Source organism: Cyclopterus lumpus, chromosome 12 (assembly GCF_009769545.1).
Source record: "Cyclopterus lumpus isolate fCycLum1 chromosome 12, fCycLum1.pri, whole genome shotgun sequence".
In the NCBI taxonomy this organism is placed as follows: domain Eukaryota; kingdom Metazoa; phylum Chordata; class Actinopteri; order Perciformes; family Cyclopteridae; genus Cyclopterus; species Cyclopterus lumpus.
In genome coordinates this window covers 20,520,102-20,546,229 of record NC_046977.1, presented here as the reverse complement: position 1 = coordinate 20,546,229, position 26,128 = coordinate 20,520,102, and the positions used below count along the sequence as shown (strand labels likewise).

At 46.7% G+C, this 26,128-nt stretch overlaps 1 protein-coding gene across 1 annotated transcript; it reads right to left on the bottom strand.

The window, feature by feature from the left end:
* Positions 1-89: 89 nt before the first annotated feature.
* mfsd14ba (major facilitator superfamily domain containing 14Ba) lies at positions 90-24,564 on the bottom strand. Its single transcript, XM_034547629.1, has 12 exons — positions 24,239-24,564; positions 17,203-17,301; positions 16,312-16,374; positions 16,077-16,204; positions 15,019-15,133; positions 13,570-13,788; positions 13,274-13,387; positions 11,851-11,922; positions 11,276-11,388; positions 10,265-10,362; positions 3,629-3,792; positions 90-2,895 (listed from the first exon to the last, which is right to left on the bottom strand). Exons 1-12 carry the CDS (start codon positions 24,254-24,256, stop codon positions 2,623-2,625), a joined length of 1,476 nt encoding a protein of 491 aa, XP_034403520.1. The 5' UTR covers positions 24,257-24,564; the 3' UTR covers positions 90-2,622.
* Between the last annotated feature and the right edge of the window lie 1,564 nt (positions 24,565-26,128).

Here is a 26,128-nt window from a genome sequence, read left to right as displayed (position 1 = left end):
AAAAACATCGTCGCTGTTTTTAAAGCAGACGAGAGATCCCAGTTGTTATGTTTTCGTTTGTTTTTTTAAAAGCACTCATCAAGCAGATGTCAAGTGTTGTTCTCTTTTTAATTTCCAACAACCAACACCTGGCTGGGACACTTCCAGACAAGACAGAGGACAAAGTGTATTTACAGTGAATCCCATGTACAGTTCATGTCTTCACATTTACAAACATTTAATCCATATACAATATTTACACTGTTGAGTCAGTCTCACTGCTGCTGGAATAACTCACGTGTTCACATGCGCACTAACATCCTACTTGTACACAACATTGCATCCTGGCTGGAGAAACCGGTAGAAAACTCAACCTGGTTTACAAAAGCAAACTGTTGAAAGAGCATTAGTGTAACCTTTGTCTTTGTCAATGTAAATCTTCAATTTATTAAAGAGGTAATCAGATCAGATTGGAGAAATAATTAAAAGGCAGATGCAATTAAGGTTACATTTTCAAAAAATAAAAACTATAACGAGTTTCTCTTTGTTTCTTCATCATCATGTTTTAAACAAGACCACAGATCACATAAGACTCATATACTAGTGTGCATGTAAACAGAATTAAGGAACTTAATGGGTTGTCCCGGGGAATTGAACCCCCAACCGCTACCGTCTTAGTGCCACTGAGCTCCGCAGGACTGACCCTCAGATCAACCACAACAACCAAGCCGATCCAACAGCCCACCTACATACACACCATACAATATCATTCGCGTGTGCATTTACATTTCAAGCTAATACAAGTAAATACCTATGTGTGCGCTCTGTGTCGGGTTATATTCTGCTAAACTCTTCGGCATTTCTCCCTGAATCCTCTCCGCCTGATGCTTCAAGTATAAGTTCATTCACAGGAATATCTGCTGTCGGGGGGGAAAAACCTTGCGTGTGCAACAAATTGCCTCGCGGCGTCCTCGGCACACAGACGACCAGCTGGTCTGGAAGTGAACGGGGTCCGGGCTCGTTTTGGAGCTACCTCACGGCGTCCTGCTGCCAGCGGCATCTCTAACCCTACATTCTGGAGAGGCACGAGGGGGCAGCAGGGCGCCGTGCAAAGCTCACTGGTGTCCCAACGCTGCATAGGGCACAGGTCAAACTACATGCGCTGACGTTTAAACAAAGGAGGCCGAGCTAGGAGACACTTTGTCGTTACATACTGACAGTTGGTCCGGACCACTCTGAGGTGGAGGCAACACAACTCCTTGGTTAGGGTTAGGAAGCGGCTTGAACTAGGGTTGGTAGTGCGCGGGTTAACGTCTTTACGGGGGCTGCAGCTGACATTTATTTACATGGTTTAATTCATTTCTTGATTCACCGCTTTCTTTTTTTCTTTCCAGGAAAAAAAATTGGCGTTTCCGAAAGCCCAAGTTTACGTCCTCCGTACGACTTCCGGAGCGGTTGCCCTGATCCTCTGATACAGCTGGGATGGGTTCACATGCTCTCATACAGAAGGAATGGAGCCGAGGGCTGTGACAAAACGTTGGTATTTGACGCGATTAGATTTAATGTTAATTCCAGTAATTAGAAATAAAAAGAAGAGCGGCACCGTGACAGTAAATCACGTGGCTGACGTTCAGACAGCTGAAGCTAAAGTTGCAGCTGTGAGGTTTTTCCCACAGCCAGCAGCATTCATAAAGTGACTGTGATATCAAAAGTAAAATAAGGAAATGCAGGTTGAGTGAGGTTTAAAAAACGGAATAAAATAAACACGCTGATCTGAGGTAGAGTGACCAAATCGGGGAAGAGGACCGGTTTAGGGACGAGGACAATCTTCCCGGGGAGATGTGCTGTTAGTGAAAGAGATTCAACTGAAAGAGGAAACGTGGACATGAACATTGATACTCTGACGCGTTGGGTTTCGAGCGATCGATAGCTCTTAGCAGGTAAAGATACTTAAAAATAATTAAAATCCCTTGACCTCGCCCAAAAGAAATAACAAAAGAAACTGAGTATAAATCAACACTGATGTTTTGGGCTGCTGTAAATACGTTGCAGACATGTTTCATTTTGTACAATAACCGATAAGAAATAAACCACAGCATTTAAATACGGCTTCAAAATGATACAACTGAAGGTAATAAACAATCAACGACTTCAAGCTTAAAGATGAACGACAACCCTTACGTTAAAAACCTAAAGAATATTCATCTTTCCCATCGTATGTGGCTGGATCCCAAACCTGGCCACACCCGGAGTTGGCCCCTCCTCTTTTCAATCAAACAATGGCTTCTCTTTAAACTGTGCTGCCCCTGGCGGACCCCCCCAATCGGCTTTCTGGCAGTCAAATCTTCTTTCAAAACTGTAGGACGACATCTTATCAGCAGCTCTTTGCTCCCGCCTCCTAGTGAAAGAAAACATCCTCATTGTCGCTCACGAGATGTTATATCCTCTGCTCCTGGTGGCTGAGGTAGCTCCTCCTCCTGGCTACGAAAACAACAGCTGCTGGAAGCTTTCTTGCTGCCAATCGCCCATCTTCTGACAAAAACAAAACAGTACACTTAGTTCTGGCCTCCAGCAAAGAAAATGTGTCACTGGTTTCAGCACGGAATGGCGATCGGTCGAGCATCGATGGAAGCCCCGCCTCCATCAAACGACGCTGTCCTGCAGCAGCGGCTCGAAGTCCTCGTTGCTGGCGGTGGGCGGGGCCTCCTCGTCGCTGCCCGGGAGGGGCGTGTTTATGTGAACGCCGGCCAGCGAGGACATGGACTCCTTGCTGTCCAGCTGGGGCTTGTCGCCGAGGGACAGCTGGGAGGCAAAGGAGGAGCGGGAGGGTTTCTCTGGGATGAAGAGGGCGACCATGAAGGCGAAGACCACACTGCACGCCCCCAACAGGAAGGGCGGGCCGGGGATGAGGCCTCGCTGAGAGAGAGAGAGAGAGAGAAACTGTCATTTTCTTCAATCTCATCCGGAGCACAGCTGACTAAAGCATTGGTCGCTCTTTAAAAAAGATGCCTGTGCGATCCGAGCGCTTCCAAACCGTTCAGAAACGCGCTGTGCTTCTCATCGCCGTACGCCTGGCGTCGCTTTGCTCCAACGTCACGGCCGCCAGATTACACGGTGACAAGCTCATCCCTACAAAGTGTGGAGCCGACGTCCTTCGTTTGATGCTCGTGGTGACGGAACCATGTTTAACAAATATGTGCGGTAGCCCAAATGCGCCTTTTTCCTGCCAGAAGAAGGCGCTCCGAGGACACGGGGCCCTGAGCTGATGTGAGTCCAATGAAAGCCTTCGGTTGGCCGGGAGAAACCAAGCTCTCCACCGAGGTCAAAGAGAACCAACTGCGTTCCAACTAGTTGATGTAAACATGGTGAAACCCCAAAATATGAGCGTGGCGTTATATGAGCATAATATGACTATTAGACACTATTTACCACTTGGACGGAGGCTCTTTGACTTCTTTCCTGCACCAACGGTTGCTAACGACAACGGTTGACCACAGAGATTACGGACGCCGGCCTTCAAGTCCTTTTAACGTGGCGGAAAGAGTGGACGAGAAATCAGACACGAGTCCTAATCATAAACCTTCACTTCCGACGCAGCTTGTGAACCTCTGGTGTAGAGGCTTGGTGTGTAAATGAACGTGTACTGTACCTCAGTGGGACTTTGCACAGGAAGGGGGTCGACGTTGAAGTCTCCCTGGATGGGGTCCAGGGTGTTGAGCTCCACATTGAAGAGGAAGAAGATGAACCCGTACAAAGCCGGACCCAGACCGTTACACAGGCCTCTGATCCCTGTGATCATCCCTTGGACCACACCTGCAAGGGGAGGACAGGTGTTGTCTTAGTGGAGACACGCTACTGCTGTCTCAGAGGAGGGGAGAGGAGAGGAGAGGAGAGGAGAGGAGAGAGGAGAGGAGAGGAGAGGAGAGGAGAGGAGAGGAGAGGAGAGGAGAGGAGAGGGAGGAGAGGAGAGGAGAGGAGAGGAGAGGAGAGGAGGGGAAAGGAGGGGAGAGGAGGGGAGAGAGGAGGGGAGAGGAGAGGAGGGGAGAGGAGAGGTTTTGGTTTTAAAAAATCCTTTATTCCACTATTGCAGTGAAAACAGAAAACACTCTGAAACATCACTTGAAAGACAAACAAACAAATAATAATCAAACAAACATCCATCCATCCATTTTCAATACCGCTTATCCTCATTAGGGTCGCGGGGCGCTGGAGCCTATCCCAGCTGACATAGGGCGAAGGCAGGGGACACCCTGGACAGGCCGCCAGTCCATCGAGGGCACATGTAGGGACATACAACCATTCACTCTCACATTCACACCTATGGGACATTTAGAGATCAATTAACCTGCAGCATGTCTTTGGACTGTGGGAGGAAGCCGGAGAGCCCGGAGAGAACCCACGCTGCCACAGGGAGAACATGCAAACTCCACACAGAAGGACCGCTCCGACCGGGAATTGAACCCGTGGCCCTCTTGCTGTGAGGCGACAGTGCTAGCCACTACACCACCGTGGAGCCACGGTCAAGCAGTCAAACAAACAAACAAACAAAAAACCACAGAACAAGGACAATCAATAGTTCAGCACCAGCTCTCCACCATCACCCACTGAGCATAAAATGCTCCCCGTAGTCCATCTACCCCTGAAAGTCTGTATGTTGTCCATTGCCGTGTAATAAGCGTGTTCCAGCCTGAGTCGAGCTTTCAACAGTCCCTTCATGACTTGCACCGGGTCCTCACAACCAGAACCCCCGGCCCGATTCTTACGCGTCAGCCAGATGGCTAGCTTGGCAGAACCGGACAAAAAGTTCACCAGCGTGTGGACAGCCTTCTTTTTTGCGGAATATTTTGGCCCGAAAATGAATAAATACAAAGAAAAACTCTCTCCAAGCCCCTGAAACCACACTTTCAAAAGTTCAAACAGTGCTGAGAGCCGAGGACACCGAGCAAACAAGTGCTCCAGGGTCAGAAACAGCATTCCTCCCCAATGAGAGGGTCCAGGTGTGCCCGGTATCTATTTGTGGCTACTGCCCCGTGTACAACCCTCCATTGGAGGTCTGCTGTCCGCTTCTCAACGGGCATTTTGTACAAACACCTCCAGCTGCCCCTCGGGGAAAAACCTGGGCCAAAGGACTCGGTCCATCTCGACTCCTTCAACCCCGCCAGAGAGCGCAGGTTCACAACTTTTACGCAGATTTCGTAAATTGCCTTTTTCCCCGCTGCCTGAAAACTGTCCAGGTGAGGGGTTGTGAAAGTCAGCAGCTGATTTCCTCCCTCCTGCCAGTCCCCCACCACCGGGGCAATGAGCAGAGTGGGGGGGGTGTACTCACTTTCTTCATCCCACCGGCCAGACAGAGCATGGCGTCCTACAACTGCTCTCAGCTGTTGCGGCAGGGCGGCACAGACCTCCTTCACTATCCTGTCAGTCAACCTGACAGACGCGATGTTGATGCTCTGCCTGAAGGCGACCACGGCTGATGCCGTTGATGACATCCTCACCAAATGTCCCAGTTTGGTGCAGCCGACTTCTCTTAGCCGCGTCCGTAGGCTGGCAGACTGCAGCATTTGAGTCCTTATGAACCTGTTGAAAAACAGAGGTTCCTCCAGCACACGCCTGGAGCCTCGTTGGGTTCACGTGAGAAGTTAAACACTTGCCAGGCCTGCAGGACAGAGCTGTAGAACGACGTCAGTCCAGCCAAGTCCACTTCCTCAGGTTGTAGGAGAAAGAGCTGTTTGTCGTATCCCAACCGCCCAGCCCTCCTCAGCAGCAGTCGAGCAGCGTCCATCCAGCTGGGGCCGCAGTCATAAAGCAGCTTCTGTGCAGTCCGCAGTCTGAAAGAGAGGACCCTGGACTGGATATCAATGAGGCCCTGCCCCCCCTCTGCCACAGGCAGATAGAGAGCTGCTGCACGAATCCAGTGCCGGCCAGACCAGAAGTCCACAACAGACCTCTGTACCGCTGCTATGAGACCTCCTGGTGGTGTCAGCGCGATGAGCTTGTGCCACAGAGTCGAGGCAACCAAGTTGTTAGCAACCAGGACTCTCACCCTAAAGGACAGCTGGGGCAGTAACCATCTCCACTTAGAGAAACGGACACACACCTTCCCCTCAACTCCCTCCCAGTTCTTTTTCTGATAGTCCTCAGAACCCAAGAACACACCCAGCACCTTCAATCCCTATTTTCCCCACTGAAGACCTCCGGGCAGGTGAGGCACCACCTGCTCCGTCCACCGTCCCACCAATAAGGCCTCCGATTTCTCCCAATTCACCCGTGCAGAAGAGGCATTCTCATAGAGTGACAAGATATCCTGCAGCAAACCAACATCACCCTGATGCCTAATGAACATGTTTGCATCATCAGCATATGCTGACACAGTGAGAGGACGACTAAGACTGGAGGACCCTGGCAGTGACAGACCACTGAGCCTACTCCTCAACCTGCATAACAAGGGTTCAAAAGCAAGGCTGTAAAGCTGCCCTGAAATAGGACAACCCTGCCTTATCCCTCGTCGTACAGGGATCGGTCGGCCCAGCCCAGCTCCCATTTTCACCATGCATTCTGCACCGCTGTACAACAAACCCACCCAAGCTAGAAAACCTTCACCAAACCCAAAAGCCCTAAGTGAAGAAAACAAATAGGAGTGGTCCACCCTGTCAAAGGCCTTTTCCTGATCCAGGGAGACAATACCAACATCTACATCGTGAAATCTACACACATCCAGCACATCACGAATAAGAAATATATTGTCCATGATTGTTCGACCCAGGATACAGTATGTCTGGTCACTATTAACAATTGATCCCAAGTAGTCTCTGAGTCTGTTGGACAAGGCTCTGGAAAGCACCTTGTAATCCGTGCAAAGCAGGGCCACTGGTCTCCAGTTCTTGAGGAGAGCCAAATCGCCCTTCTTAGGCAGCAAGGAGAGTACTGCTCGTTTGCAGGAAACAGGAAGCGATCCTGACCTAAAGCATTCCATCAGGACACCATGGAAGTCAGGACCGATGACATTCCAGAAATGCTTCACAAAGTCCGTGGAGAGGCCGTCGATTCCCGGAGTCCTTCCCGAGGTCATCTGGTCCACCGCAACCGTCAGCTCCTCCAGCGTCAGTTCCCCGTCCAGCGCAGCCCTCTCCTCTGGGCTGAGACGTGGAAGCCCCTCCAGGAGCTCCTTACGGCTCTCTTGGCAGCATTGTTCTTCCCCAAACAGCGTGGTGTAAAAATCCATGGCATGGATCCTCATCTCCTTTTGGTCCGTGGTTACCCTGCCTCTCGGAAGCTTCAGACAGGTCATTTGTTTCCTCTGTGCAGTTGATCTCTCCAAATTGAAAAAGAACGAGGTTGGGCCATCCATGTCTTTCACCTGGAGAAACCGAGCCCTAACCAGAGCTCCCTTTGCTCTCTCCTGAAGGAAAGAGCTCAACTCTATCCTCTTGTCCCTCAGTAGCTGGCCCACTCTGGGATCTGGCACTCTCTGCAAACTTTCCTCAATGTCCTTTATGTCAGCTTCGAGGTCTTTAACTGCAGACTTTATAACTGCGGTGGCGTTTGTGGTGTACTGTTGGCAGAACACACGTATCTGTGCCTTACCGACCTCCCACCATTGCTTCAGAGAGCTGAAACAAGCTTGTTCAGCTTGCCACTACTGCCAAAGAACCTCAAAGCCCTGACAAAAAGTGCTGTCGTGCAGAAGTGTGTTATTAAAATGCCAGTAGGAGTTAACCCTTACACCTGGGGAGGTTATCAAAACTAAACTGACAAGGTGGTGATCGGTGAACCCAACCGGACTGATGGTGCTATTTTTTATACTGGAGCTGAGGCAGTCCGAGATGTAAATCCTGTCCAGCCTGGCTGCACTTACCCTGTCATTGCTCACCCTCACCCAAGTGTACTGCCTAGCTTGCGGATGTTTCACTCGCCAGGTGTCCAACATGTGTAATTGAGTGATGACGTTATGAAGCGTGTGAGCTGACTGTGGGTGTGGTTCCTCACTGTTTCTATCTACGGTGAAGTCCAGCGTGCAGTTAAAATTCCCCCCAATGATCAGCCGCTCCTGCTGGCAGCTCTGCAGCTCATTTAGCAGCAAAGTAAAAAAACATACTCTATCTGGCCCCCTATTGGGCGCATAAATGTTAACAAAACAATAAACTGAGCCCTCTATATCTGCCCTCACCACCAGCAGACGGCCCTTCACCACCTCCCTGACTGTCAGGACTTCCGCATTCACTGCTTTCCTAATTAGCACGGCTACTCCAGCACTAAGGTTGGTGCAGTGGCTCAGGGTGCATGAGCCCTCCCACCATAACCCCCAGTCGACCTCATCCAAAGGAATGGTATGGGTCTCCTGCAACAAGAGGATGTCTAACTTTTTCTGGTTAAAAACTTCCATTATTGATGTTCTTTTGAGCCTATCCCTCCCACCATTGATGTTTAAAGACCCTAGATGTAAGTGCTGCATTGCAAGGTCAGAGGAGAGAAAGAGACAGGACAAGACCAGAAGTAAGCAGCCAATAGAGTAACCCGTGTTGCACATGATCATCTTTTCTTAGTCGTCACCTTTTTACCCTGTTTGCCTTTCTTTGCCTTCCTCAGAGTTGTGAGGTGTTTTTTCAAACGGAAACGTTTCCGTTCATCCAACAGATCATAGCCCACCTCTCTCTTCACCGCCCCAACAGACCGAATGAACTTTGTCATCAAAGTGATCACTCACATTTACAGATTTATTGAACGTTTCATCCAAAAATGTGTTGATCTCCTCTAACGAGTACCGATCAGCACCTTTAAGGCCTGTTCCCACATAGGATGAAGCCTCTGACCCACTCTCATAATCCATGTCCTCTGCTCCAGTAGACAGCTGGCTGTTAGACACCTCCCCTGCACCCTGCTCATCCTCTGCGGCTCTGTTGTCGTCTCCACCTACGGAAACTACTGCTGCCTCATCACAGCCTGACTGTGGTGCTGCATCGGGACCACACGCAATGAGGTTCTGAACCACAGAAACCTCCTGACTGGAAGACTGGCCCTGATCCTCCTTATTGACCCTGTTAACTTCAGAACCGGCGCAGCTAACCGCACCCCCCACATCCCCACCCATGAGACCAGCCATGTCCACAGGACCAGCTGCACCCACGGGACCAGCCGCGTCCACAGGACCAGAGCCACGAGGAGCGCCGCGCCCCCACCAACGGGAAAACCAGCGTCCACGGGACCCGCAACGCCCCCGGGGCCGGCCACGAGGACAGCCGCGGCCCCACTCACGGGACCAACGACATCCCCGGGGCCGGCCACGAGGACAGCCGCGGCCCCACTCACGGGACCAACGACATCCCCGGGGCCGGCCACGAGGACAGCCGAGGCCCCACTCACGGGACCAACGACATCCCCGGGGCCGGCCACGAGGACAGCCGCGGCCCCACTCACGGGACCAACGACATCCCCGGGGCCGGCCACGAGGACAGCCGCGGCCCCACTCACGGGGCCGGCCGCGAGGAGCGCCGCGTCCACAGCGAGCTTCTCCGCGCTCTTCTGCTGCTTTTGCGGGCACGCAAAGCGCTTATGTCCCGCCTGTCCACAGTCGAAACACTTCATCTGCCCCGAGCTCGCGTACACCAGGTATAACCCTTCCCCGTGCCTCACCTTGAAGGACACCTCTAGTGACTGTGAGGGACTCTAAAAACATAAAGACCTGGCGTCTGAGGGACAGGACGTGTCTCAGCTTGGGTTCTTTACAGCCCAGACTCACCGCTTTGAACCCGCTAGTGAACTGTCCGAACCTGCGCAGCTCTTTCTCCAGTACGTCGTTGGGAATAAACGGAGGAACCCCGGACACGGTGATGCGCGTTGAGGGCGTTGACAGCGGAGAGACCTCCACGAACAGGTCTCTGATGAACACGCCACTCTCCACTAGTTTAACCACACGAGCCTCGCTGCTCACGAACACGACCACCGCCTTATTCATCCTGGAGGCGAAGGAGAGATGCTCGTGTCCCACCTGCTCTCCTACCGCCAGCAGCACCTCCTCCACAGACACGCTGCCGTCAGGGGGAACCAGCCGGACTCCCTGACGGATCGACGGCCGCGACGTCTCCGAGGACGCCATGGCCCCGAACACACCGAACACACTAGTAAAGCTCTTACCTGATCATGTGCGTAAAGAGGAACAGAGGAACCAAAGCAGTGACAAACAAAGATCCAAGAGGAGAGGAGAGGAGAGGAGAGGAGAGGAGAGGAGGGGAGGGGAGGGGAGAGGAGGGGAGGGGAGGGGAGGGGAGAGGTGATATTTTCTGATCACCTTGTTTATCAGGATCAGCAGACTGTGACACAAGAGCAGAGACAGCTGGGAAGGTGATGGAGGACATCGCTGCTACAGCACCAGCTGCCCAAATCATCCTGTTGACACACACACACACACGCGTTATCTGTCATCGTTCATTAGTGTTGATGTGTGCAGCATGTTAAGCATGACTAAAGCATACCAGACCATAAACTCACGTTTACAATGTTTATTGAGGGAATAAATCAAGAGACGTCTTAATTTGTTTTCAGTGTGTTGACCATCTGACATCAGTTTGATATTTCTTATATTCATTTATTTGAATATGAATTGTGATTAGTCCGTGGACATAGCTAACATTCCAGTAGCTAGACCTGTCAAGATGTCTGTCCCTGCTGAAGCACCTGTAGTCAGTTTCCCTACTGCAGTAGTAATTGTAACTAAGAGTTAGTATATCATTAAGTAACTAAACTGAACGCTAGTTCAGGCTAACATTAGCAGCTCTGTCCTGCTCTTTGCTGACAACACTACCAAGTTAGCGTAAGGTTTCTTTTCGCATGATATCAGCACCACGTATCCATTAAGAGACACATTCAAGACCCAGTTTACAGAGCTCTTGTTTTAATACAGCTGGAAGCGTTGCAAAAAACGTCCCAAGATGGCGCTTCAAACCACTCACATAACTAACGTGAGCTTAATTAGCTAGCTAGCTACAGCTGATCTGCCAGCAACACTATTCATACGTCAAAGCCGATGTCCATCGGACAGAAATGAGAAGCCGCTTGTGTCTTTCTTCTGTCTGGAAAAAATATTGCTCTGAAAAGATCCAGCAATGAACGTTTGACACGTTTATGTCAATCAACAAAAACATCAGTTTCCAAGTCTGATTGTCCGGTCTGGGCTTATAAACAATGTTTATGATGATAGGTAGATAACTATTACTAATCATGTCAAATTCCTAACCATTTCCTCTATTTCAATATACAACCGACTTCATGATGACATTAGAGTCGGGGGTTAGCATCTCACCATGGCTCTGATCCCAAGCCGTACCAGGCCAGCTGAAGGATCTGGAAGCCCAAACCCAACAGAACCGTGTTCTTATTACCCAGAGTCCTCATCAGCAGCGTGAGGAGGAGAGTCTGAGGAGGGAGAGGAACAGATTGGTTGTAATATTTTGTACAAGCCTTGTACTGTAAGAAACAGGTATAATCCATTACAAAATAGTTAAAGTTTGTCACATATTGTTTAAAACATTCAGATCGCACGTCCTTCATGTGTTTGTGTGAATTTGTGATAGTTGTTAAAATAGCTAGCCAAAAAGCCTTTTTCTGGTATCTAAACTGCTGAAGTGCAGAAGTTATTCTTCTTTTGTGGGGAACGAATACCAACAAGGACCGGCCCTGAACCGAAGCTAGATGCTATTAGAAGTGTAATGTGACGAACGAAGATGCATCCATGATATCGATACATGTAAGTAAAGGTGTATGAAATGACAGCGAAATTGAATCCAGATTTGTGACACTAGAAATGACGAGTGTAATGGGGCTTTTTTAATTGTGGTTCATTCTATTCATCCTCTGCAGTGTTTGTGTGCGTGTTACCTGTGCGATGATGGACAGAATGCCCACCACTCCAATAAACACAGCGATGGTGGTGGAGGAGAAATTTATGACCTGGAGGGACAGAGAGACATTGTTTGATACTTTCTAAAGAGCCCATTATTAAACTTCCTTCATGCACACAACGTACAACAGTTTTAGCAAATGTTTAAAGGGCGTTAAAGAGGACATGACGTTCCAGAACGCTTAGCCGGCATACAAGTTATGCAGCGTCCAAGTTGGTGCAATTTTGATTTATATTTTATATTAATAAACCTCCCCACAGCAGCACTGCAAGCAGTAAAACTGGGGCTGTTCCAAACCACCACACGCTTCGAACCGCCCATCGGCCCAACACTAGATAAATATGTCTGGACGTCATTAGAAGCACACTGTCATGCCCTCCTCCTCACCTGCCTACTAGGCTCTCTCTTTCTCCCTCTCTATCTCTCTCTTGGTGTGTAGGTGGCTAATTGCTGATGTGAACCTGGTGCGCTGGAGTTGGGGCTTGATGGACCAGCTGCCTTCAAAAGCTCCACTCCTGCTCTCAGTCTGCTCCGGACTATAGACTCAGTTCAAGTTAGTTCTAGCTGCTGCTAAGACGTAGCTATTGAGATTCTGAAAACGTCCTGTTGATTCATGTCCTAACCGTGCCCGTCTTCTTGCTCAGGACCAGCAGCTGGATTATTGCCCCGACTCCAGCTCCAGAGTTCTGCCTGCCTGCCTGCCTGCTTAAGTTATTAGACATTTCCAATAAACATCAGTGACTTTACTCCTGTCTCAGCCTCTGCCTCTGTGTCCAAAACCTGGCCCCCTTAACACACACTGCAACATGTATAACAAGGCTTGGTTGGTTTGCTGTCGAGACAGTGGCCATCAAGGTGGTATCATCAGGATAAAAATGGAAGTGTCAAAGGTAAACTGAAAAATAAACAAGATATATATAAACAGCAGGGAGCCCAACATTGATCCTTGTGGGATTCCTTTATTGACTTAATATAAAAGCATTGGCAACAATGGTCTGAGCTTTACCAGGAAGATGATTTCAACTAGCTGTACGCAGAATTATCAAAACTAATGGAAAGCTTATTTAACAGAATGTTATGGGTGTTTTCCACATTGAGGGAGTTTTGCCAGAGGTTGAAAAGGTGTATTCAAATGTGTACACCGAGGTAAGAGATTGTCCTTACCAGGCAACTTTCCTGCGTTTAAGTTTATCAACGCATTATATCTCTGAGAAGGTATTTGACAAAACTTTAGTTTTAGTTTAGTCAAAATTGTAACTTTTATTAACATTATGTCATTACATTTCACACACATTGACTTTAAAAAGCAGTTGTAGTAACAACAGCATTCATAATGTTAGTGCTTGCAGTAATGCTAGTGTTCTTAAGAAAACCCTGCAATAGGCAGCAGAGTACCTCACCTGTCTCAGGTAGAGGAAGAAGCTGGAGTACTGTCCGGCTTCTGGCAGGTAAGACAGGAACACAGTGATGCAGATCAGTAGGACTGTCGGGTCCTGACCCACCTTCCTCAGAGACTGAAGGAGAGAGCAACAGAGCAAGAAAGAGACAGGAAATAGAATCCAGTTAACGCCCAGGACTCAAAGGGTCAATGTTATCGCATCCAAGATATCATTTTTATATATTATTGACATACTGTGTCCAAAGACACAACAAATCAACCAATCAGATACTGCATTGTAAGTTATTGGTTACTGACAGTGAAGGGATCAGCCTGCTCCCAGGATATGGGCGCCCCCCAGGTGTTGAGCCTCATCTTGTCTGGCAGAGACTCGGGCACGGCCAGCAGGATGAAGCAGATGTCGGCCAGGGCGACCAGCGTGGCCACCAGGACCACCAGGTTGTCCCCGTACCAGGCCGACAGGTACGCCCCGATGGCTGGACTCGTTACCAGGCTGGCCGCGAAAGTAGCTGACACCTAGGGGGTCAAGAGGGGGGGAGACAGAGAGAGAGAGAGAGAGAGAGAGAGAATGGATGTTAAAGGCCAGAAAACACAGTAAATTTGTTGAAGCCAAGAAGCGAGGCTGCTGGGAGACGGTCTGGTGAAAATTACATTGCATTAAGGGCAGAGGCTAATGGAACTTGTCCAATGGGATCCAGTTTGTCTTCAACCTCAGGCCCTCCCCCGGAGCAGATCAGGTAAACGGATTGTCTCATCTTATCAATCAAAAAAGACTTTATAGCCAAGCTAGCAACTATGTAAGGCAGTGCGTTGAGCAAAGTGTCAGAAGCTCAGAAAGCTAACATGCGTGTATGTCATTGGGGGTCCGCTACATGTTTTCCCCAGCCTCATGAAACTTTCACATATGCTTATGTTTTATTGTATTGTATTGTATATATGAAAACATGTTGGCTGCTGCTTTACTAAATTTACTCCTGGGGATGAATAAAGTAATATCTTATCTTATGTTTAGCAGGTGTAATGTTTAGCATGTTAACGTTAGCATGCACGCTAACATTTGCTAATTAGAAACAAACATGTTAACCTCTGAACAGGCTTTTAAAGCACCACTACTGAAATATTATTGAGCTTCTTTTTGTTTTTGTTCATGAGCAATGCTTGTTGTTTATTAAGATACGACATGGTTTAGCTGACCACCTTTTAAACAATGTATTCTAACAGCTCATGTTGAAGTAGGACATCAACGAGGGGATGCTGTAAATATAAAACATCGCACAACGAAACGTTAAACAAGTGAAGAAGGATCCCGTTGTCCTGTCAAAGGCGGCTCTTTCCCTCGCCTCCTCCCACTTTGCGAGCTTTTCAACTCCAAAAGGCAAATGACAGCGGGATCCACTTCAATTTCATAACGAACAATTGTGCTGCGATATTTACAAGGAACCCTCAGACGACAGGCAAACAAAACACCTCTTGTCTACGAGGGCGGTCCCTAGAGAGAGATTTCTCTTCTTTGTTTTTGTTGAAATCATTTAGACGTCTCTTGTTTTCATGTTATCAAAGACTTGAAAACTGGTCAATTGTTTGCCAGGTTGTTTCCAGGACACTGGAAAGGGTAACCCTGTAAGTGTTAAAATGGTGTCTACTGGTTTACATCAACATTGGATGTATCTATCAGTGTGTAAAGAAGATAAGCATATCATTAAAGCACTGTATTCATGGTTTGAAAGGTATATATTGAGTCCTTACCAGACCGTAGGCTGTGCTCCTCTCTCTTTCATCCGTCACGTCAGCAACGTAGGCAAAGATGACGGAGAAGGTGACAGAGAAAGCTCCGGACATGGAGATCATGGCGAAGTACCACCTACAGAGCGGGTCAAAGAGAAACTCTTTCAGACGAACAGTAACTCGTACTACTGGGACTGGAAAAGCCGTGATGGAAAATCTTCTTTTTTTTTCTCGATGCAACTTTTATACCTCAGCCAACCGTGACACAATTTTTCATATGTTTTGACTATTTATTTCTAATTGCCAGAAAATAAATGGTTTCCCCAGTGTGGACGAACTTGACCTCTACCCAACCCAACAACTTTGGGATGAAGTGTGAGCCAGAACTTAGCAACCAACATCCATGTTGGACCATACTAGTGCTGTACCCAATATCTTTTTGGGGTTTTGCATTCATATGTAATCACCTTAAATGGTTTGTTAATTTGAATAAAGTGATTCATCAGATTACATTTTTTGCTAATTAAAGGAGCAGTGTGTCGGATTTGGTGGCCTCGAGTGGTGAAGTAGCAGATTGTGTCCAACTGAACACCCCTCCCCTTTCAAGCTTGTTGGAAAAAGAATGCAGCTTTAACACATGAAGCATAGACTTCTATACAACCAGAGGAGTCGCCCCCTGGTGGTCAGGAGAGAGAATGCAGCTTTAACACATGAAGCATAGACTTCTATTCAACCAGAGGAGTCGCCCCCTGGTGGTCAGTAGAGAGAATGCAGCTTTAACACATGAAGCATAGACTTCTATACAACCAGAGGAGTTGCCCCCTGGTGGTCAGGAGAGAGAATGCAGCTTTAACACATGAAGCATAGACTTCTATACAACCAGAGGAGTCGCCCCCTGGTGGTCAGTAGAGAGAATGCAGCTTTAACACATGAAGCATAGACTTCTATACAACCAGAGGAGTTGCCCCCTGGTGGTCAGTAGAAAGAACTGTCTCCCTAGACCTAACTACTCTACTGTACCTCTATCTCACTCTGACATTGATCATGAGTGTGCCGATGGAGATGACAGTGAGTCCTACCAGGGGCTGAGCCTCATCAGGGGGATCGGAGCACAGGTGAAGAAGACGGTGACCAAGAGGAAGGTCCGCCGGCCCCACACGTCCGACAACGCTCCAATCAGAGGAGCAGACATGAACGACAGAAGACCCTTGACATGGAGAGGCGGAGTTAGTGGCAAAGTAAACAATCCTTGCCAACGTTCTCTTTTAAAATGTCATCGATATCTACAGCACGAGTCAGCGGTGAAGTTCTTACCTTCACGCCCTGAATGAGGCCGTTCATCAGGAACGTGTGCTGGGGAAACGTTTCATGTAAAACCTGCAAAGAGAGGCACAACCCGGATGATCACTAAAACTGGACCCAGACTAGTTTTTGAAATACGTACAAACGAGTGATCAATGTTCAAGACTCCTGGAGATGAAATTGAACAGACTTTCTCTTCAGCAGAGCATTCTTTCACTCAGAGCTGATGTTTCTATTCTGACGCCAATACGTTACCCGAGTTTTGGTAGCGATACAAAATCAATACTTTTATTGGTGTTTTTCCAACTAAAGGCTTTTTCTACATTTACTCAGCCTAAACTTCTGTATAGCAGTGTTTGAAGAGCACCTTGAGCATCCAGTTTTATCTTATCATTCATTCATTCATGCATCTAAATCCTGAACCTGCTCCTCTCCCCCTGTGGGATCCCCGTGACACTACCGACCCCGTGGATTACTCGAGTTCATCTTAAACTCCAACTCCAGACGAAGGTTATCTCACTACCTGTGGCTGCAGGGATTCTGGAGGACTATCAGATACAGCGTGTGATACCTGGACAAATCAGTTACTATAATGAAACCACTGTACTCAAAAAGCGCTATATTTGGAAATATCTGGATCGATTGTAACAGACGTCATATTCCTATTCAGAGTGGCTCTTTAGCTCAAGGCAGACCGTGCGTTCTAGACCCTGATCTGGAGAACAGGATTTGAATTAAAGTAGACATTAATGCCGTAAGTGAGACGTTGGTGAGTCTGTACAATGACAAGAATATTTACTCCAATCTCCCCGTCAAAACAAACATTCTCCTCTTGTGAGCTGATCTCCAGCCAGCGTTGCTCTTTATGAACCCGCAAACATGTGACCCAACAGTGTAACTCACAGTGAGCATGGGCGTGGTGAGCAATCCCCAGGCGAAGAACTCCAGGAAGATCACCACCACGGCGTGATACACACTGGGCCTGCCGATGCCCTGCTGGAGCTGAAACACACACAAATAATTAAAGGACCGTTCCACCAGCATCAGTTTATCATCATTTGCCTGGATGGAGTTTTTCTCCTGATGACATCATAACAGTGACCTCGGCTTGGACCTGGAAACTGAAACAGAAAGCCTACTGAGTGGGAGGAGTTTCAAAGACGTGCTTGTTTTCATGCAGCCCAAAGAAAGATGGTATCAGACTGAATTATGGGAAGTGTAGGATATGTATAGGATATGTTTATTCTTGTGACATTCAATTCAGTTTATTTTGTATAGCCCAAAATCACAACTTTGCCTCAGAGGGCTTTACAATCTGTACACATACGACGTCCCTGACCTTTGACCTCACATCGGATGAGGAAAAACTCCCCAAAAAATGTTTTACTTGAATTTCTTTTGTTAAAAAGCATGAAAAGTGAAACATCATCATCGTCACTAGGGCCTGGACTGTTACTGACGAATATGAATATGACTTGGTGTGCATTGTACCTTGGCTGGATTTATGTGAAATAGCAGGTTAGAAAATAAACACATTTTCTAACACAATGTAAAATGTAATGTATATTAAAATAGTATAAAAGTGGAGCACCACACGTGAAATGATGCAGCCTTTCGGTGGTCATGTGGAGGTTTTCTATCTTTAGCCGGGTTCCACTAACACAGATTCAGACATTTTAGATAATGAGTGGTTTTTTGCCACTCTCCTGTAGGAAGATCATTTGGGGGATGAAGATCTCCATTATATCACGATTTCTTGGTTGTCGTTAATACCTCAAACAGCTGATGCTATTAATTAATTTCACTTTAAAAAACATTACAACACCATGACTTATATTATTAAATTACTATATAATAATGCTAATTTTAAAGAAACTGGGGTTAACGATGGATCTCCTTCTGTAACCAAGAGAAGAACAGCAAGTGATACATTTGTTATTGTCCACTGTTGTAATGATGAGGGTGATTGAAAAGTTAATTGTAAGAATATCAGCCACCAACCATTTTAATGATCACTAAAAGCAAAAAACAGTGGTTCATATTCCAGCGTCTCCCGTGTAAGGATTTGATTCATTTCTGCAGCTACTGGATGAATTGCCATGAAATGTTGCACTTATTTATTGTTCCAAGAGGATGAACCCTACTGACTTTGGTTAGGGTTATCCTATAGGCTATGACGTAGCTGAGGTTATCCTATAGGCTATGACGTAGCTGAGGTTATCCTATAGGCTATGACGTAGCTGAGGTTATCCTATAGGCTATGACGTAGCTGAGGTTATCCTATAGGCTATGACGTAGCTGAGGTTATCCTATAGGCTATGACGTAGCTGAGGTTATCCTGAAGGCTATGACGTAGCTGAGGTTACCCTGTAGTCTATGGTCTACCTGAGGTTACCCTGTAGTCTATGGTCTACCTGAGGTTACCCTGTAGTCTATGATCTACCTGAGGTTACCCTGTAGTCTATGATCTACCTGAGGTTACCCTGTAGTCTATGGTCTACCTGAGGTTACCCTGTAGTCTATGATCTACCTGAGGTTACCCTGTAGTCTATGATCTACCTGAGGTTACCCTGTAGTTTATGATCTACCTGAGGTTACCCTGTAGTCTATGGTCTACCTGAGGTTACCCTGTAGTCTATGATCTACCTGAGGTTACCCTGTAGTTTATGATCTACCTGAGGTTAACTTGTAGTCTATGGTCTACCTGAGGTTACCCTGTACGTTATCGTCTACCTGAGGTTACCCTGTAGTTTATGACCTACCTGAGGTTACCCTGTAGTCTATGGTCTACCTGAGGTTACCCTGTACGTTATCGTCTACCTGAGGTTACCCTGTAGTCTATGGTCTACCTGAGGTTACCCTGTAATCTATGGTCTACCTGAAGTTACCCTGTAGTCTATAGTCTACCTGAGGTTACCCTGTAGTCTATGGTCTACCTGAGGTTACCCTGTACGTTATCGTCTACCTGAGGTTACCTTGTAGTCTATGGTCTACCTGAGGTTACCCTGTAGTCTATGGTCTACCTGAGGTTACCCTGTAGTCTATGGTCTACCTGAGGTTACCCTGTAGTCTATGGTCTACCTGAGGTTAACCTGTAGTCTATGGTCTACCTGAGGTTACCCTGTAGTCTATGATCTACCTGAGGTTACCCTGTAGTCTATGGTCTACCTGAGGTTACCCTGTAGTCTATGATCTACTTGAGGTTACCCTGTAGTCTATGATCTACCTGAGCTTACCCTGTAGTTTATGATCTACCTGAGGTTACCCTGTAGTCTATGGTCTACCTGAGGTTACCCTGTAGTCTATGACCTACCTGAGGTTACCCTGTAGTCTATGATCTACCTGAGGTTACCCTGTAGTCAATGATCTACCTGAGGTTACCCTGTAGTCTATGGTCTACATGAGGTTACCCTGTAGTCTATGGTCTACCTGAGGTTACCCTGTAGTCTATGATCTACCTGAGGTTACCCTGTAGTCTATGATCTACCTGAGGTTACCCTGTAGTCTATGGTCTACCTGAGGTTACCCTGTAGTATATGGTCTACCTGAAGTTACCCTGTAGTCTATGGTCTACCTGAGGTTACCCTGTAGTCTATGGTCTACCTGAGGTTACCCCGTACGTTATGGTCTACCTGAGGTTACCCTGTAGTCTATGGTCTACCTGAGGTTACCCTGTAGTCTATGGTCTACCTGAGGTTACCCTGTAGTCTATGGTCTACCTGAGGTTACCCCGTACATTATGGTCTACCTGAGGTTACCCTGTAGTCTATGGTCTACCTGAGGTTACCCTGTACGTTATCGTCTACATGAGGTTACCCTGTACGTTATCGTCTACCTGAAGTTACCCTGTAGTCTATGGTCTACCTGAGGTTACCCTGTAGTCTATGGTCTACCTGAGGTTACCCTGTAGTCTATGGTCTACCTGAGGTTACCCTGTAGTATATAGTCTACCTGAGGTTACCCTGTAGTATATAGTCTACCTGAGGTTACCCTGTAGTCTATGGTCTACCTGAGGTTACCCTGTAGTCTATGATCTACCTGAGGTTACCCTGTAGTATATAGTCTACCTGAGGTTACCCTGTAGTCTATGGTCTACCTGAGGTTACCCTGTAGTCTATGGTCTACCTGAGGTTACCCTGTAGTTTATGACCTACCTGAGGTTACCCTGTAGTCTATGATCTACCTGAGGTTACCCTGTAGTCTATGGTTTACCTGAGGTTACCCTGTAGTCTATGGTCTACCTGAGGTTACCCTGTAGTCTATGGTCTACCTGAGGTTACCCTGTAATCTATGGTCTACCTGAGGTTACCTTGTGGTCTATGGTCTACCTGAGGTTACCCTGTAGTCTATGGTCTACCTGAGGTTACCCTGTAGTCTATGGTCTACCTGAGGTTACCTTGTAGTCTATGGTCTACCTGAGGTTACCCTGTAGTCTATGGTCTACCTGAGGTTACCCTGTAGTCTATGATCTACCTGAGGTTACCCTGTAATCTATGGTCTACCTGAGGTTACCCTGTAGTCTATGATCTACCTGAGGTTAGCCTGTAATCTATGGTCTACCTGAGGTTACCTTGTAGTCTATGGTCTACCTGAGGTTACCTTGTAGTCTATGGTCTACCTGAGGTTACCCTGTAGTTTATGACCTACCTGAGGTTACCCTGTAGTCTATGATCTACCTGAGGTTACCCTGTAGTCTATGGTCTACCTGAGGTTACCCTGTAGTCTATGGTCTACCTGAGGTTACCCTGTAGTCTATGGTCTACTTGAGGTTACCCTGTAGTCTATGGTCTACCTGAGGTTACCCTGTAGTCTATGATCTACCTGAGGTTACCCTGTAGTCTATGATCTACCTGAGGTTACCCTGTAGTCTATGGTCTACCTGAGGTTACCCTGTAGTCTATGGTCCATCTGAAGTTACCCTGTAATCTATGGTCTACCTGAGGTTACCCTGTAGTCTATGGTCTACCTGAGGTTACCCCGTACGTTATGGTCTACCTGAGGTTACCCTGTAGTCTATGGTCTACCTGAGGTTACCCTGTAGTCTATGGTCTACCTGAGGTTACCCTGTAGTCTATGGTCTACCTGAGGTTACCCTGTAGTTTATGATCTACCTGAGGTTACCCTGTAGTTTATGACCTACCTGAGGTTACCCTGTAGTCTATGATCTACCTGAGGTTACCCTGTAGTCTATGGTCTACCTGAGGTTACCCTGTAGTCTATGGTCTACCTGAGGTTACCCTGTACGTTATGGTCTACCTGTGGTTACCCTGTAGTCTATGGTCTACCTGAGGTTACCCTGTAGTCTATGGTCTACCTGAGGTTACCCTGTACGTTATCGTCTACCTGAGGTTACCTTGTAGTCTATGGTCTACCTGAGGTTACCCTGTAGTCTATGGTCTACCTGAGGTTACCCTGTACGTTATCGTCTACCTGAGGTTACCCTGTAGTCTATGGTCTACCTGAGGTTACCCTGTAGTCTATGGTCTACCTGAGGTTACCCTGTAGTCTATGGTCTACCTGAAGTTACCCTGTAGTCTATAGTCTACCTGAGGATACCCTGTAGTCTATAGTCTACCTGAGGATACCCTGTAGTCTATGGTCTACATGAGGTTACCCTGTATGTTATCGTCTACCTGAGGTTACCCTGTACGTTATGGTCTACCTGATGTTACCCTGTAGTCTATGGTCTACCTGAGGTTACCCTGTAGTCTATGGTCTACCTGAGGTTACCCTGTAGTCTATGGTCTACCTGAGGTTACCCTGTAGTTTATGACCTACCTGAGGTTACCCTGTAGTCTATGATCTACCTGAGGTTACACTGTAGTCTATGGTCTACCTGAGGTTACCCTGTAGTCTATGATCTACCTGAGGTTACCCTGTAATCTATGGTCTACCTGAGGTTACCTTGTAGTCTATGGTCTACCTGAGGTTACCCTGTAGTCTATGGTCTACCTGAGGTTACCTTGTAGTCTATGGTCTACCTGAGGTTACCTTGTAGTCTATGGTCTACCTGAGGTTACCCTGTAGTCTATGGTCTACCTGAGGTTACCCTGTAGTCTATGGTCTACCTGAGGTTACCCTGTAGTCTATGGTCTACCTGAGGTTACCCTGTAGTCTATGGTCTACCTGAGGTTACCCTGTAGTTTATGATCTACCTGAGGTTACCCTGTAGTCTATGGTCTACCTGAGGTTACCCTGTAGTTTATGATCTACCTGAGGTTACCCTGTAGTTTATGGTCTACCTGAGGTTACCCTGTAGTCAATGATCTACCTGAGGTTACCCTGTAGTTTATGATCTACCTGAGGTTACCCTGTAGTCTATGATCTACCTGAGGTTACCCTGTAGTTTATGATCTACCTGAGGTTACCCTGTAGTCTATGATCTACCTGAGGTTACCCTGTAGTTTATGATCTACCTGAGGTTACCCTGTAGTTTATGATCTACCTGAGGTTACCCTGTAGTCTATGATCTACCTGAGGTTACCCTGTAGTCTATGATCTACCTGAGGTTACCCTGTAGTCTATGATCTACCTGAGGTTACCCTGTAGACCCACAGGCCTTGAGTGTGACACCTGTGCTGTAGACTCCAGGTACATCCCGAGTCTCTTAATTGTCGCTTCCTCGCCTGAACCAGAGACTGTTCTGAGCCACCATATTGACGGCCGTCCCAAAGCTCTTATTCTAGTCTGAGGAGCGAGGAGCGATGGAGGAGGAGCCGTGATCGAGGAGGCACGAGAGCGGGCTTCCAGGAAGTGTTTTAACGCTCGACACGCCCCCTTACTGTTCATCCGTTATTTGATTGGAAGCTGCCAACTGAAAATATTATACGATCGTTTTTATCAATATTTTAAGTGGATTTTTATAGGAATGTTATCTAAAAACAGACGTTGGCCTTGACGTCACATTTCTGTTAAAACACATTTCCTAGTTCCTCTCCCCTCTCGCATTGCATTCAAGAATTTGGAAACTGATTTTTGCAGAAAAATGAGTGCCAATGATTAGACTTGATCTAATTTTTACTAACAAATCGAGTAGATGTTTCTGCTCTACCTGGTGTATATTCATACTATAGTCCAAGTTTGATTTTAGGGTTGTTTAATATTAGGTCTTATTATGTTTGTATAATCCTATACCCTATACCTTACCTTATACTTATCTAACTATTTTCATTCATTTATTTTTCTCCCCCCAACTGATCTATTGTTAAAAAGGGTATTACAAATAAATAAATAAAAAGCTCATAAACTGTCCAAGATGCCAGGTCTCTGTCCTGCTGTCTTCAAAATGATACCGAACGGAGAAGAGCAACCACATCACGTCTTTGCCAGACGCTGTTACAACACTAGTTGACATATTTTATTATTATTTTAATAGCGCCTCACTGTTTTTAATTTTTTAGTTGATCTTTTTTAATGTGGATGTTAAAATGGACGCTGGAGGAGGCCCGCCTGCCCTCGCTGTATTCCGGGCAGAGGGCTGTTGTGTAACACGCATCCATCCCCACATCCCCTCCTCCTCATGCGGGCCCCGGTAAACCCGCTCTGCCCGGTCACCATTACGACACGCGCACACGCGCACACACACACGCGCACTGATCTCCCTCCGCCATCACAGCCATCTTGGCCGCGCGGCTCGGTTCCGTTCATTCCTTTGATGTATTGATTGTGATTCACCGAGCAGCCGTCAGAGAGACGGGCTGTTCTGTTCCGGGCAGCTTCATGTCCAGTGATGCCCTGTATGGTCATTTCAGTTGTTTCCGTGCCTCACATGTTTTAATATCCTGTTATGTCATGCGCACACTTTGTAAATGTATGGAAATAATAACAGGCTACATAAATATAACATATATGTCTATATACCATCTCCTGGATTCATGTCGTACAGGTTGGTGGATCATTAATAACATATGAATATCTAATAATGTTCATATCCACCCACCGCAGCTCCTTCCTTCATGATGATCTTCTTGACCAGCACCACCCGCCCGGTCCCCGCCGGCGGCTCGCCCGGTATCTCTTCACACCTGCCGCGGGTCACGAAGCATCCATGCCGCGTAGATATCCGCGGTTCTGCGGGTGCTTCCAGGGTTCCTCCTTGCGTAGCCCCGGGGAGGCTAAACCGAGCTAACGGTAGATAATCGTGCTATTAACCGTGTTGAGGTCGATTTAACGTCCACGATGTCTCGCTTTAGATCCGCCGACAGGTCAGCCAGTCGGTCCGCAGCTCGCGCTTACTCACACCGTCAAGTTGGACACAAACAGGACAGTGTTTCCGGTTTGTGGTGAGCGCATTTTCAAATTAAAATTGGGTTTACACGCGTAATTTACTTTATTTTGACCGAATTCCATATTCATGAAATCCGAATTTTTCAATCAATAGGGCAACATTTTCCGAGCATTTCTATAAGTGAACATAGCCTACTTATTGTGCAGTTTCCTTTGGCCCTAAAACATGATCAAAAGTTACAGGGTACCTCACAGGTAGACATACGCCCAAACTTTACAAATTCCTTACTTATGTTTCAAATGTTTAATTTTAATAATCATTTAACATGTAACATTAAACCTTTCCTGACAAGTTTAATAGAAGAGCTCCTTTAGGATCCTAATCAGAGAATTGTTTTTTTATTTAGTTTGAGTCTTTATTTCTTTTCACCCGTTTAAGAGTAATAATCATGCATATAATTCAAATATATTAACATAAAAATCCTTTAATGAAAAAGTTCCATTAAATGCACCATAACACATATTTGTTAATAGTTAGAATAATGTTTGTATGGTGCATAATTAAGGGAGTTATTTGTATTCACTGACAACAATCGTAACTGTGACTCAATTAATCGACTACCTGACAACTTACGAACCTTATCTTTGGTTCCCCCTTTTTTTGTGACAATAATATTTATTTTAAAAGGGAAATCGCTCTACTTCCCGTCTCACCGACTGTGCTTCAATGTGGCCTGACTGGTTCTTGGCCTGACTGGTTCTTGGCCTGACTGGTGACTGGTTCTTGGCCTGACTGGTGACTGGTTCTTGGCCTGACTGGTTCTTGGCCTGACTGGTTCTTGGCCTGACTGGTGACTGGTTCTTGGCCTGACTGGTTCTTACGGACATTACCATCACTCTAAAAATGTGTGTTTACGAATTTGTCATACTATGTTTTTTTATTGTTTTATTTTGAAAAAGAAGATTTATTTGTCGGTGGCAGACGAAGCTTAACAAACAGTGTGTATCACGTGTCGGCGGCTGAGGTTGTGGTTGCGTGTGCGCGCGTGCGTGTATGAATAAAACATGATTACAAAAAGAAAGAGCGGTGACGGAAGGGAACGTGACCAGTCGACGTTACATCATCAATCAGCAGAGAATCAGACGCGTTAATAGACCGGAAGCTTACGGCGTTGACTTGAGAAGCATCTCAGTTCCGTTTCTTCATCCGCTCATTGGAAATAAGAACTATATTATAATGATGTCACATTTTTTCTTTTTTTAAACCTCCGATTAATAATCCTTATGAAGTCACAAAAGAGGCAATCATTCATTGTAAATGAAAACAAGGTCATATATGTTTATAAATACTATTTACATACTATTTACCTTGAATTGTAGGCTGATAATAATAATAATAATAATAATAATAATAGGTTTAAAGCGCGGTGAATAGTGAGACAGCCGTAGTAATAACAGCCACACTTGAATAAACAAATGAGATGTGAGACAGTGTCAACAGAGGTGAAAGCCTTGGTGTCCATGTCCACGAGATGAACGGACCGAGTAGGACGAGCGGCGCTCATCACCTTTATTAGATCTGTTAAACATTATTGGGGGAGGG

Coding starts and splice junctions, on each gene's coding strand:
- mfsd14ba (XM_034547629.1), bottom strand. Junction 15,134..16,076: donor CTGATGAGGCTCAGCCCCTG/GTAGGACTCACT, acceptor CCCGCTCTGTAG/GTGGTACTTCGCCATGATCT. Junction 3,793..10,264: donor TGCTGATCCTGATAAACAAG/GTGATCAGAAAA, acceptor CTCCCCTTGCAG/GTGTGGTCCAAGGGATGATC.